At 42.5% G+C, this 12,500-nt stretch overlaps 1 protein-coding gene across 1 annotated transcript in view; it reads left to right on the top strand.

Annotated features, from left to right (window-relative positions):
* LOC308312347 (voltage-dependent T-type calcium channel subunit alpha-1H-like) overlaps window positions 1-12,500 on the top strand; it is a gene marked incomplete at its 3' end in the record, with an annotated part of 112,808 nt that overhangs the window by 26,175 nt on the left and 74,133 nt on the right. Inside the window, exon 11 of the mRNA XM_080758952.1 lies at window positions 11,280-11,431. Within this exon, the coding sequence (XP_080615078.1) occupies window positions 11,280-11,431 (152 nt within the window). The remainder of the gene's footprint in view (window positions 1-11,279; window positions 11,432-12,500) is intronic.

The raw sequence follows: 12,500 nt of genomic DNA, 5'->3' as shown, positions 1-12,500 counted from the left end.
TTGCAGAATGTCCCATTTCACAAATTCTAAATGTGTACAAAAATCTCACAATGCGTCGCGATGTGACGCATTGTGAGCTTGTAGATCTGCTATTTTCAAATGGCCAAAATGTATAGGGTTGAAGTCGTTAATGTATGTTTTCTAATCAAAATTATCTAATTATCTAATTATCTAAATCTAAGTAACTATAGTAGCTAAAAGCTATCAAATAATTGTAAAAGTAAAAGTACACATTTTGGCTCAGATGTAGTGGAGTAGAAGTAAAAGTATTTTGAGTAGATGTACTTAGTTACTTTCCACCACTGGGACTAACTACCTCACACGCCCAGTCAGAGCTGTGGCTATGACTGCACATCCATTGTGTTTGTCTAGTGGCGGTTTGGGACATGTTTCCTAGGATTATCATAAGAGGCTGCCAACAACTTGGGATGCCCAAAAAACAAATAAGGCAGCCAAACAAATGGCTTGCAGAATTCTGTGCATGTCTCTTCTGGTTGAGGGCTTGTTTCCATTGTGGGCCTATGTATTCAATTCATCAATAAATTACAATACCACAAGGAATCATCAATCTAGGAGCAGATGGTATAAGTATATGGGAAACAGTGGGGTGTTTTATTTATGCATACACAGTATGGAGTGGAGTGGGACATCGACACAGTGGTTAGCAGTTGAGAATGGCAGTGGTACCAGCTGAGTACCTCCATGGTACCAGGGTGTGGTACCACATTTCAGAAGGGCGCGTGCACACATCCGCCTGGGTGACAGCATACTGCTGGGCGAGCACTGGCGCTTTGGAATGGAGGGTCAGATCAACATATCCGCCTGAGTGACAGGCTGACAGCAGACTGCTGGGCTAGTGCTGGCGCTTTGGCATGGGGGGGTCAGATCAACATATGGAATTAATTATGTACTGGCCATATATGGAGCGTGTCTTGAGTGTACAGGGTTTGATGAGGTCATATCAACATATGGAATGTATGAACGGGTTCATAGTTAGTTGGGTCCAAACAATAATAAAAAACCCATGAATCAAAAACTTTAAAAAGGTACAATACATTAAAATATACAATACACAATACAGAAACCCTTTACAACAGGAGCTTTCTATTGCTCCACAAGTGACAGGCAGGCATGTAGCATATGCAAAGTCTCTCTGTTAGTGCCCACAAAGAGTGAGCTCAAATCAATACCCTCATGTCCATATTTCTCTCTGATATCTTGTGTGAGGGGACAAACCAGTATGTGCTGTTCGTTTTGTACCAGTCTCACATTGGCAAAACCGCTGTTCAGGTGGTATGCGGCTCCATCTTCCCATTTCCACATGCAGTCTATGAGCGGACAACCGAAACCGTGTAAAGGTTATCCTCAAATAGTCCTCAATGTAAGGTGTACTGCTGGTGCTGGTATAGAGTGGGTGAACAGATAGATCTGGGTTGATGGCTTGGTATGTCTTATATCCCATTCCATTCCATCTAAGCGTGGCAGCAGGTGCAGTGTCTTGAGTGTACAGAGTTTGATGAGTAGGACCGGGCCCGTTGAGAACTCTTGTTTTTGCCGGCTGCCGGGCATGGCTGCACTAATAACTTTGGGGCGAGCCCGTCTAGAGTTTAAAAATAGGTATCAGTCAATAGGGAGACATCGAAGAGGAAGGATGGATGGGGGAGGATCAATTATGGAATGTCAGAACAGGTCAACTGCATATGGAGATCTAAGGGTTTGAGGTTTGACGTCAGATGTAGAGTTTCTGGCCAATATTGATGACGTCAGGGCTCTCCATATATGGGCTTAATATTGAGGATATCAGGGATCTCCATCCCTGATGAAGTGATGTCACGAGGGTTAACCAATTAAGTCAGTGGTTCCCAAAGTGGGGTCCGGGGACCCCCAGGGGTACCTGAGGGAGTTCCAGGGGGGACCCATTTATTTTGTTCATGTTCATAAAGTGCTAAAGTGTTTAAAGCAGTGGTTCCCAAACTTTTTCATGTCAAGGACCCCCAAATTGACACTACTTAGCCCTTGGACCCCCATTTGAAAAGATATGCCAGGGACCCCCATAAGAGAAGACGTACACATTTAGACGTCTACATTTAGACGTCTACATTTAGACATACACATTTAGACGTCTACATTTAGACGTCTACATTTAGACATACACATTTAAACGTCTACATTTAGACGTCTACATTTAGACGACTGTATACATTTAGACGTCTACATTTAGACGTCTACATTTAGACGTATACATTTAGAAGTCTACATTTAGACGTATACATTTAGACGTCTACATTTAGACGTCTACATTTAAACGTCTACATTTAGACGTATACATTTAGACGTATACATTTAGACAGTGTCCCCCTGAGTGTCTCCCCAGTGTCCCCCTGAGTGCCTCCCCAATGCCTCCCCAGTGTGCCCCCCGAGTGCCTTCCCAGTGCCTCCCCAGTGTGCCCCTGAGTGCCTCCCCAGTGTCTCCCCAGTGCCTCCTCAGTGCCTGCCCAGTGTCCCCCAGTGTCCCCCCAGTGTCTCCAATAGCAATACAAGAGCAATAATACAAATTAATCTTAATGTATTAATCTTATTAATTAATGAATCAAATTAATTAATGAATCAAAATTGCGGCCTGTGCCCAGCACCATGCCAAAGCTTTTTCCTGCAGGAAACACTGCTTGTGGTTGTAAATATATTGTTATCCGTGTTGCGAGGATGAGGGGGTACCTGGAAAAATATCTACCGCAAAAGCAGTGGTGGAAAAAGTACAAAAATATTTTACTTAAGTAGAAGTACTGATTCTCTACTTGAAAATTACTTAAGTAAAAGTACAAAGTACCCATTAAGAAAGTTACTTAAGTAAAAGTATAAAAGTACCTCAAATTAAATGTACTTAAGTACAAAAAGTACCTGTGTAAAAATGTACTTAAGTATAAAAGTAAAAATTACAAAGTACAAGTAAAAAGTACAAGTAAAAAGTACAACATGCTTTTCAAAATGCCTACAAAGAAATGAAGTCCAAAAGTGGCTTTATTTCAACACTCGTCTCGAAACTGGCCATTCATTATCAATGGCATTTAATGTTTGTGTTGGGATAAACACTAGAAACTAAACTGGCCACTCATTATCATTACAAACATTACAAACAACTCAGGGTGCAAGCAAGCTCACACAAAAATATATTTCAGATTGGGGTCCACAGTCATTTAGGGGAGAATGGGGAGAGCCATTGCAATTTGCAAAATATAATTGCGTGAATTCACGCATTATAATTAGCCCTTCACTAATTAAGCCCCACCCACTCCACTTTGCAGGGCAAACTGTCTCCCATTGAGATGCATGTAAATGATTTCTCCATCAAAATAATCGATCATTTCAGTAGCAAGAGCTTGAAAATAGAGTAAAAAAAGCCTACAGTAGGCTATATGCCTATGCACAAATGTGGATTACATTATTGGGGGATAAAGTTGAAACCGATATCAACTTTAACGACCATCCCGTTCGACAGACGTTTACATGCAATGCACGGTAAAGACTAGGCCTACAGTGATTATTATTGCAATCACCTGGATGGGTGAGTCGTGTAACGTTCCTGACGTTAAGATGTGTATGTGAGTCCCATACATGCGCTGCATCTGCTGGTTATTGCAGTTCTGTTTTCGTCACATAATGTGACGAAAACAGAACTGCAATAACCAGCAGATGCAGGGCACGTCAGACACACACACACACACACACACACAGCGCGGCTCGCTGTTATTTATTCACCGCACCAGAGAGAGACAGAGAGAGAGAGAGAGACGGGCGCTTCTTGTCCAGCTTTTTCAACGCACCGCACCACCATGCTTCTGTGTGAATGTGAACGAATGAGTGAGGCGATGACTTTATAAACTTTATGTGGAAAATGCGGAGATTGCGCATATTTCGCGTGGAAATGTGTAGCGAGTAACGAAAGGTGTCCAATTTTAATGTAGCGGATTAAAAGTACGATTTTTTACTTGTAAATGTAACGAAGTAAAAGTAAAAATACAGAAAAATAAAAATAGTAAATAAAAGTACAAATTCTCAAAATGTGTACTTAAGTACAGTAACGAAGTAATTGTACTTCGTTATTTTCCACCACTGCGCAAAAGGGGTACCTGGTCCAAAAAAGTTTGGGAACACCTGAATTAAGTGACTGACTGGAAATGCATGATTTCGTATAAGCTTAAACAGCTTATACCCTTTTTTTAATAGAATACAAATGTTGTAATTGTACAACCGTGGGTCTTGCAGGGTTAAGTGGTTACTTGTTGTTCCTTACACCCTGAGGCGGGTGTGTGTGTTTGTCCAGGATTAGATTTATTTGCTGAAAGTATTTATTTCTTTTACAGCACCTTGTTTTAATAGTTGTACTACATGTACTTGTACTTTCGTACGTTTACCTAAATAAATCATTAATGTGCTGCATAAACAGCACACCATACTGTTCTGTGTGTGTGTGTGTGTGTGTGTGTGTGTGTGTGTGTGTGTGTGTGTGTGTGTGTGTGTGTGTGTGTGTGTGTGTGTGTGTGTGTGTGTGTGTGTGTGTGTGTGTGTGTGTGTGTGTGTCAGCGAGAGCACAGGAGATGGAAAAACGTCATGAGATTTGAAGTGTTAATTAAAGTGTGGCACTGCTGGGACTGGAGGAAAATATGTGTGTGGGTTTGTGTGTGTGTGTGCTTGCGCATGGGCGCGCGTGCTTGCATGCGTGAGTGCGTGCGCACTCATGCGTGCGTTTGTGTGTCCTATCTTCTGTGTCCATTGTCCATAATAATAGAGATTATACAGTTGTAATAATGATTCATATATCATCCTCTTGACAGGAAGCAGTGCTGTGGTTTTGACACGTACTTATTATTGCTCTCTTCTCTTTTCTGTACAGATCAATCACATGCATGAATACAGTTGATTATGTTTTTTTTAACCTTGATCTGTGGAGCTTTCTCATGTAAACAAACAATGCTATGGAAGCCGGTATCTGATTCTACATTTGTCATGAATAACAATCACAGCTGTGTGAAGTGAGGGGCGCTCTTATTATCGCACATCAATCATCATACATCATCTCATTCCGGCCATATCAGAATTTGCGTCCTCACCTTCATTTGGCAGCGGTGGCTCAGGGGTGGAGTGGCTGGATGGTAACCGCAAGGTTGCCATTTCGAACCCGGGCTCCCGCAGAGTTAGTGTCGAAGTGTCCTTGAGCAAAACCCCTGATTGCTCCCAATGTGCAGGTTTAGGTTACCTTGCATGGTTTCCTCCACCATTGGCGTGTGACTGTGTGTGTGAAGGGGTGAATGTAATGCACAATCTATGTAAGGGTGTATGAATTAACTGCAGGGTTTAAGGCTGCTGTACTTTATACCTCATACTTTAACTGCTTACTAGGTATAAAGTACAGCAGCCTTGTGTTCATAAAACAGAAAGATTGGGTATTGGGTAAGACTGACGTTATGTATCTTTCAGGACCTTTCACTGCTTCGTCTCAACCATTACTCAATGGCTCTGGTCTCAGCCACCGCGGTGGATATTTTGACCTTCAGTTTTTTGTTTTTTTTAATGTTGCCACTAATGTTGGATCAGCCATAAACTACACAGGTTCATCTCGATGTTCTGGGCATCTTTGTAATGTTAGTGTTAGTAAAAAGTTTGTAAAGTTTGAGGCAGACTAACATCAGTCACTCTGCCGTTCACTGTAGTGGAAGAGATGAGCCTGGTGAGGGTTTAAACCCCGCAGCTACGTCGAGTCCGCCTACAGGAAATGCGTAAGCTGCGACCATGAGACCTGTTCCTGGATTCGTCTATAGCTATGCCCCTGCCAGCGATTCAGAGTGTTTCCACTAACCTTTGCAAAATCATAAGATATCATTCTTCACAAGAATCTCACTGCTCTCCTTGGCTGCGGCTCAGCGCTTCAAGACATGGGTCAAATGAGTACAAATTTCACTGCGGTGATGTGCGTCACAAATATTAGCACTTTGACTTTGACTGCCAGAGTGTAAACATCGTCTCTAGCTTCCCCCTGCCAGCGACTGCCAACTAACCTTTGAAAAATCATAGAATATTATATTATTCTTCAGCAATCGCTTTGAAAGACACAGTAGACTAGAGTCTTGTAGAGTCAGGGAAAATAACTGTGCCGCCGCGATAATCCCATAGTTAAACCACTGAAAACACATCGTGACGAGAGAATCTGGTCATAATAATAATAATAATCTTTATTGTCCCGAAGGATATTTGTCTTCACAATCTGTTCAACAGTTCAACACCCACATCAAAAACAACACAGAGCACATGACACCAAGACAGTACAAAAAAAACAAAAAAAACATGAGGTCCCCACTGTGTACAGAACCATCCTATCGGCGGGGCAGTTTGTTTAATGCCGCGATGGCTGAGGGGACAAAACTCCTACTAAAACGGACCTTTTTCCAGGGCAAGGTTCTGTATCTTCGTCCAGATGGCATGAGGTTAAAGAAACGATACAGAGGATGGTCAGTGTAATTTGATATCGAGAGTGCTAGTCGTGTGATGGCGTTATTGTTCATATCAGAAAGTGTGGGTGTAGGAAGTCTGATGATTTTGGAAGCAATACGGGTGTTACTGAAAAGTTTGTTCCTGTTAGGCATGGACAGTATGGTGTAGAAACATGCAGAACAGTACAACAGAACAGGTTGAATAATGCTTTTGTACAATGATAGCAGAAGATGAGGAGCAACAGATAATGATCTTAGTTTACGGATTACATGGAGTCTTTGCTGACAGCGTGACTGGATAGATGTAATGTGTTGATCAAACCTAAGTCTATTGTCCAGTGTGAGTCCAAGATATGTGAAGCTGTCTACCTGTTCTATTGTTTTACCATTAAAAGGAGTGTGTTAAGTCCAGTGTGGTTGTTGTTTCAATGACCATTTATTTTGTTTTGACCACATTCAACTCTAGGTAGTTGTCAGTGCACCACTGTGTGAAATGAGAAATGGTATTCTGATAGACCGTAATAGAGTTATTGTCATGGAGCAGTCCGAGAATGGCAGTGTCATCAGAGTATTTAAAGTATGTGATGTTAGTGGGTGAGGGGCTAATACAGTCATTTGTGTACAGAGTGTAGAGGAAGGGGCTAAGGACACAGCCTTGAGGGGCCCCTGTGTTGGTGATGGCAGTTGATGAAAATGATGTACCAACTTTAACTGTTTGTGGTCTATTGCTCAGGAAGCTGTGAGTCCAGTGTATGAGAAGTGGGGGGATGTTGAGCTGATGCAGTTTCTTGATCATATGATGGCGTTGAATTGTGTTGAAGGCAGAACTAAAGTCAACAAAAAGAATAGTGGCAAAATTGTCCGAAGATGAATCCAGGTGTTGGAGAAGGGAATGAAGGAGGCATGCCACAGCATCCTCTGTCCCCCTCTTGGCCCGATAGGCAAACTGGAAAGGGTCCAGCTGTGACCTGACAGCTGGCAGAATGATGTTCAGAATGAGTCTTTCCAGGCATTTCATCATTATTGAGGTTAGTGCAACGGGTCTATAATGGTTGGGTTCTGAGGGGCGGGGTTTCTTGGGTACTGGTATGATGGTGGATGTTTTCCAGAGGGTGGGTACGGCTGCTGTCCTGTAGGACTCCCAAAAGATGGAGTGAAGGATGGGGGAGAGCTCCATGGCGCAGAGTTTAAACACCTTTGCCGAGATGCCATCCGGCCCTGGCGCCTTGCCAGGCTTACACCTGGCCAGCAGCTGTCGGACATCCTCCTCGTTGAAGGGGGGACATGGCGGCTCCTGAAAGGGGAGGGCTCCCAACAGTTCCTCACAGGCAGCAGAGTAGTCTTGACTTTCAAACCGTTTGTAGAAAGTGTTCAGTGTGTTTGCAAAGGTGGTAGGATCCGGAGTTGTACAGTTCTTTTGTTTTGTCTCACCACCAGTAAGGATTTTGACTTTATTGAAGGCTTGTTTTGTGTTCATGCTCCTAAATTCCTCCTCCATATTATTTTTGTATTTTAGCTTGGCCTTAAGAATTTCATTCTTCATTGGCGCTGTGAGCCATGGAATAATATGATGAGAAATCTCGTCATTGGCATGCACCGAGTTTTAAGACATTTTAGATCGTGTCAAAGGTAGACACAGGATCTGACATTATACTTTTTGACCTCAAGATACTCAAGAGCTTTAAAGATGGAGTGCCGTGATTATTTTCCACCCTGAAAACGGATCATCAGGTCTTATTGTTATATGAGGAAGATTCTTTTCAAAAAAAGTGTACAGTATAAATTTATAAAAATGTCGTTTTTATGTGGGCACGTGGTGATCCACCTGAACTTAAGCCGCACCCACAACTGTAGTTGTATGATAAAGGGGGAGGGGTTAGGGGAGGGGCTGATAGTGTGATGTCACTATATTACTGTTTTTTTTCATTGGCACGTTTGACTGTCAAAGTTTCAGCCTCCAGGAAGAAACTAAATACAAAGGGAAGACATAATTGCACATAACAACCACACAGAGGGGTCTAATGAAGCACTGTCACCTCATAAACACATGAAAAATTGGAAAATCACGGCACTCCATCTTTAATGTTTAGGCTACATTTCCAGGCCAATGTATAGATTCCCCAGCAGAAATGTAGATAAAAAAAAGAAGAAGCAAAGACATATACTGTTGCTGATGTGATTCTTCAGTGTGATGTGATTCTCTTCAGTGTTTGTGATCTGCTCTCGCGATTTCGTGTCAATCATATCCGCATGGCAGCACCGGTCCATTTGATCTGACACAATTAGGTTACAATTTGTTCCCTGCTTCGTGTCGGAGCCTCGTCTCTCACATCAAAGTCTGACGGAGGCTGACAGTCACATTAAAGAATGAATGACCGACCGACATCGTAGAGCGTTGTTAGTTGTTACGTCACTTTATTCCGATGTTCTAAAGTACAGGCCTCGTCGATGACTTCAAACATGTCTTTTTTAAACAACGTGTCTTGCAGCTCTGTACTGGCAATGGTCTTCATATCATTCATATCAACGAGGTATAGTTCTTTCTTTCTCAGCAAGCTGTACAGAACAGTTTTATACAACTGAAAAGACTGAATCATCGTTTTATTTGATATCATTTATCTAACCCCCGAGCTTTTTTCATTTTTTTTAATTTTTACTACAAGAAGTAGCATTACTTTTGACAGTGCAGAAACATAATTGCCTTCCTTGATGAGCATCAACGACCATCATCACCTGGGCACAGTCACAGACACACACACAGCTCCCCTCTACAGTGCTCTACTACTGAAAGTGACTCTCATATCTCTCCAAAACACTTGAATATGATGGAATATGATTAAAGCTCACATTTCACATCACACACCATAATTCACTAGCCTCCCTAAAACATTTTTTTAATTTATTAAATTGATTCATATTGATTTGTATCGTTGGGATTAATATCGATATATATCGATATACGATATATCGTTACATGCCTAGCAAATACTGAGAGATATTGTGGATCCTCTGTTTAATAGATGGACTGTGTGTTGTTTACTGACATTACTGACATCCATCACGATGGGTGTGGGACGGGTGTGGGTGAGGCTGGGGTTGCTTCCTAACTGTGGGGTGGGTGGGGTTGTTTGCACCCTCCACATCCCCCTATAGTTAAAACGTCTCTCCCGCGGCTGTCACGATTGCAAATAAATTAAATAATAAAATTATATATAACTGACGGAGCAAAAAAAAGAGCATACACAAACACAAAGAACAAAAGTTCAAGAGGTAAAATTCAGAACACTGGGCAGGATTGGGGGTTAGGTGGTGTCAGCCAGGCAGGCAAACGAGCAGGCAGGCAGGCAGGAAGGCACCACTTAACCCCCACTCCCGCCTATATATTATTCCACATTTTCGCGATAAAAAAAAAATAGCAGATCTACAAGCTCGTAGTGCGGCACTTGGTGCCGCGCTATGAGCTTGTAGATCTGCTATTTTTCAACAGCTAAAGTATAACATAACGCTTCAAACACCAAAAGGGGGTTCCCGCCCTGAATGTGTTAAGTGCAGTGCTGGCGCTTCAGGCATTGAGATGACGTACGTATATACAGTCCGAGGGAGTAACTTTATCCATTGTTCACAACATGACTGGCAGCTTGGACAGCTCTGTAGTGGCAAGCAGAGAGAGAGAGAGAGAGAGACACACAGACACAGACACAGACACAGACACAGAGAGAGAGACAGAGAGAGGCTGACAGAGGTTAGTTTCTGGGTTGTCCGTTCCGTCTATCATTACACGTGTCTGTCCGTCCGTATACTGTACGTGCGTCTAGACAGTGGACACACATGTAATTGTGTACTGTACATCTCAACACTGAATGTAAGATATCTCAGGAACACCTTGATAGAGAGTTTCCTTCCCAATTATGAGTTCATCCTTGAGTTAGTGTTTATGCCCTCGTGATGCAGAGAGAGAGCTGAGCCCCAAGCAGACATCCAAGAATACAATAAAGTAACGGTAAATGGTGCATTTATATAAGCGCTTTTTTCCAAAGCGCTTAACATAGATGGTGCATTCCATTCACCCATTTACACAGTCCTATACCTGTATATGCCCCATTTAGACTGCAGTCACATCCAGTCAAATCTGATTAAAATCTGATTTATTTCTCCAATCTCAAATTTATATGTGTGCGCATCCTGGCGCTTATTCACTATTTCAGGAATAAATAGCCTTGCCTTGCACATGTTACCAATACATACACATTGGCCTCGGTTACATGCACAAAATGATGAATTGTCTATTCTGTAGACTGTACGGCTCTGTTCGGAATTCCAGTGATCCAGCTATGTGACACTGTATTGTTCCACCACTTTTGCTTTGGCAATGTAAACGTATGTTTTCCCATGCCAATAAAGCCCTTTGAATTGAATTGAATTGATACACGTCATGAGTGATCGCGGAATGTGCCGTCACTTTGAAATGACAGCGTAGTACAAAATTCGACCACCACTCTGTCCTCGCATCGAATCCTCTCCTCCTCCTCTCCTCCTTGCTGGGGGCGGAGCCGAGGAGCGAGTGGAGGACGCGAGGAGAGTGAGCGAGTGTGAAAGTTGCGGTATTGGAATTTAGCTCCAGAGATCTCCAACATGGTGTTGTAATGTGTGTGTCCTCTCCAGCCCCAGGAGCTGACAGACGTCCTAGAGATCCCCAACATGGTGTTGTAATGTGTGTGTCCTCTCCAGCCCCAGGAGCTGACAGACATCCTAGAGATCTCCAACATGGTGTTGTAATGTGTGTGTCCTCTCCAGCCCCAGGAGCTGACAGACATCCTAGAGATCTCCAACATGGTGTTCACCAGTCTCTTCAGCCTGGAGATGCTCATCAAGATGCTGGCTCTGGGTTTGTTCGGGTACATCAGGAACCCTTACAACGGCTTCGACAGCGTCATCGTCATCATCAGGTCAGCTGTGTGTGTGTGTGTGTGTGTGTGTGTGTGTGTGTGTGTGTGTGTGTGTGTGTGTGTGTGTGTGTGTGTGTGTGTGTGTGTGTGTGTGTGTGTGTGTGTGTGTGTGTGTGTGCGTGCGTGTAATTTTCAATGGGCACTAGCCCCTCCTATGTCCAGCTTTGAGGGTCCAACATCGAATGATCATTGACAATGAATGGCCAGTTTTGAGCGTTTGTATAACGCTCAAAACTGTTTATATAAACGCAAACATTGAAGACAAAAGTGAGGACGCAAATTGTGATTGGCCGGAATGAGATGACGTATGATGATAAGAGCGCCCCTCACATCACACAGGTGTGATTTCTATTTAATAAAGCCTTAGGATTTAGAACATTGGTTCAGAACACTTCTCAAAAATTAGCGGATGTACAAGCTCACTGCATGGGAGTGCGTGCATCTGGTATTTTTGAACATTTTAGAAAAATCTTGAAAGTGTTTGTGAAATTTGGATTAATTCGGACACATATATCTTCTCTTCTGTGTCCATGTGGCACAACAAGTGCGAGATCTACTATACTCTTTTAGAATGCCTTTGTAGAATCTGCCTCCGGTCTTAAAGTGGGTTAAATCTGAAAAAACATGAAAACGTGTGTCTGCAAACCTTGGTTCTATTATCTGGTGTGTGTTGTGCGGCAAACTCCCTCCCGTCCTGTGCAGAATGACACGGCGTACATCAAAGGGTTTATATCCATACATACATATATAATGTATATAAAAAGTCATATTTCATTCATGACAACATGGCGCTTCCATGTCCAACACAGGACAGGCGTTATTCATCCATGAGGCTCTCCCGGTGCCGAGGTGAAAGCCTGTATCTCCATATCCCATTACGACCTGGAATGCATCTGTAAATAAATATATTATATATTATATATTATATATATTATATATATTATATATAAATATATAAATATAAATAATGGTAATAATGATACAAAAAGGGTTGAAAACCACTGCATATTAGAATACATGTTATTTTATTTTTGAGTGGTTGCACCCATTTGACAGCTATGTGTGTCCC

This window comes from Protomyctophum bolini (assembly GCF_963924005.1).
Source record: "Protomyctophum bolini genome assembly, chromosome: 3".
Lineage (NCBI taxonomy): Eukaryota > Metazoa > Chordata > Actinopteri > Myctophiformes > Myctophidae > Protomyctophum > Protomyctophum bolini.
The sequence above is the reverse complement of the archived record's forward strand: the minus strand, read 5'-3'. Positions and strand labels throughout refer to the sequence as shown.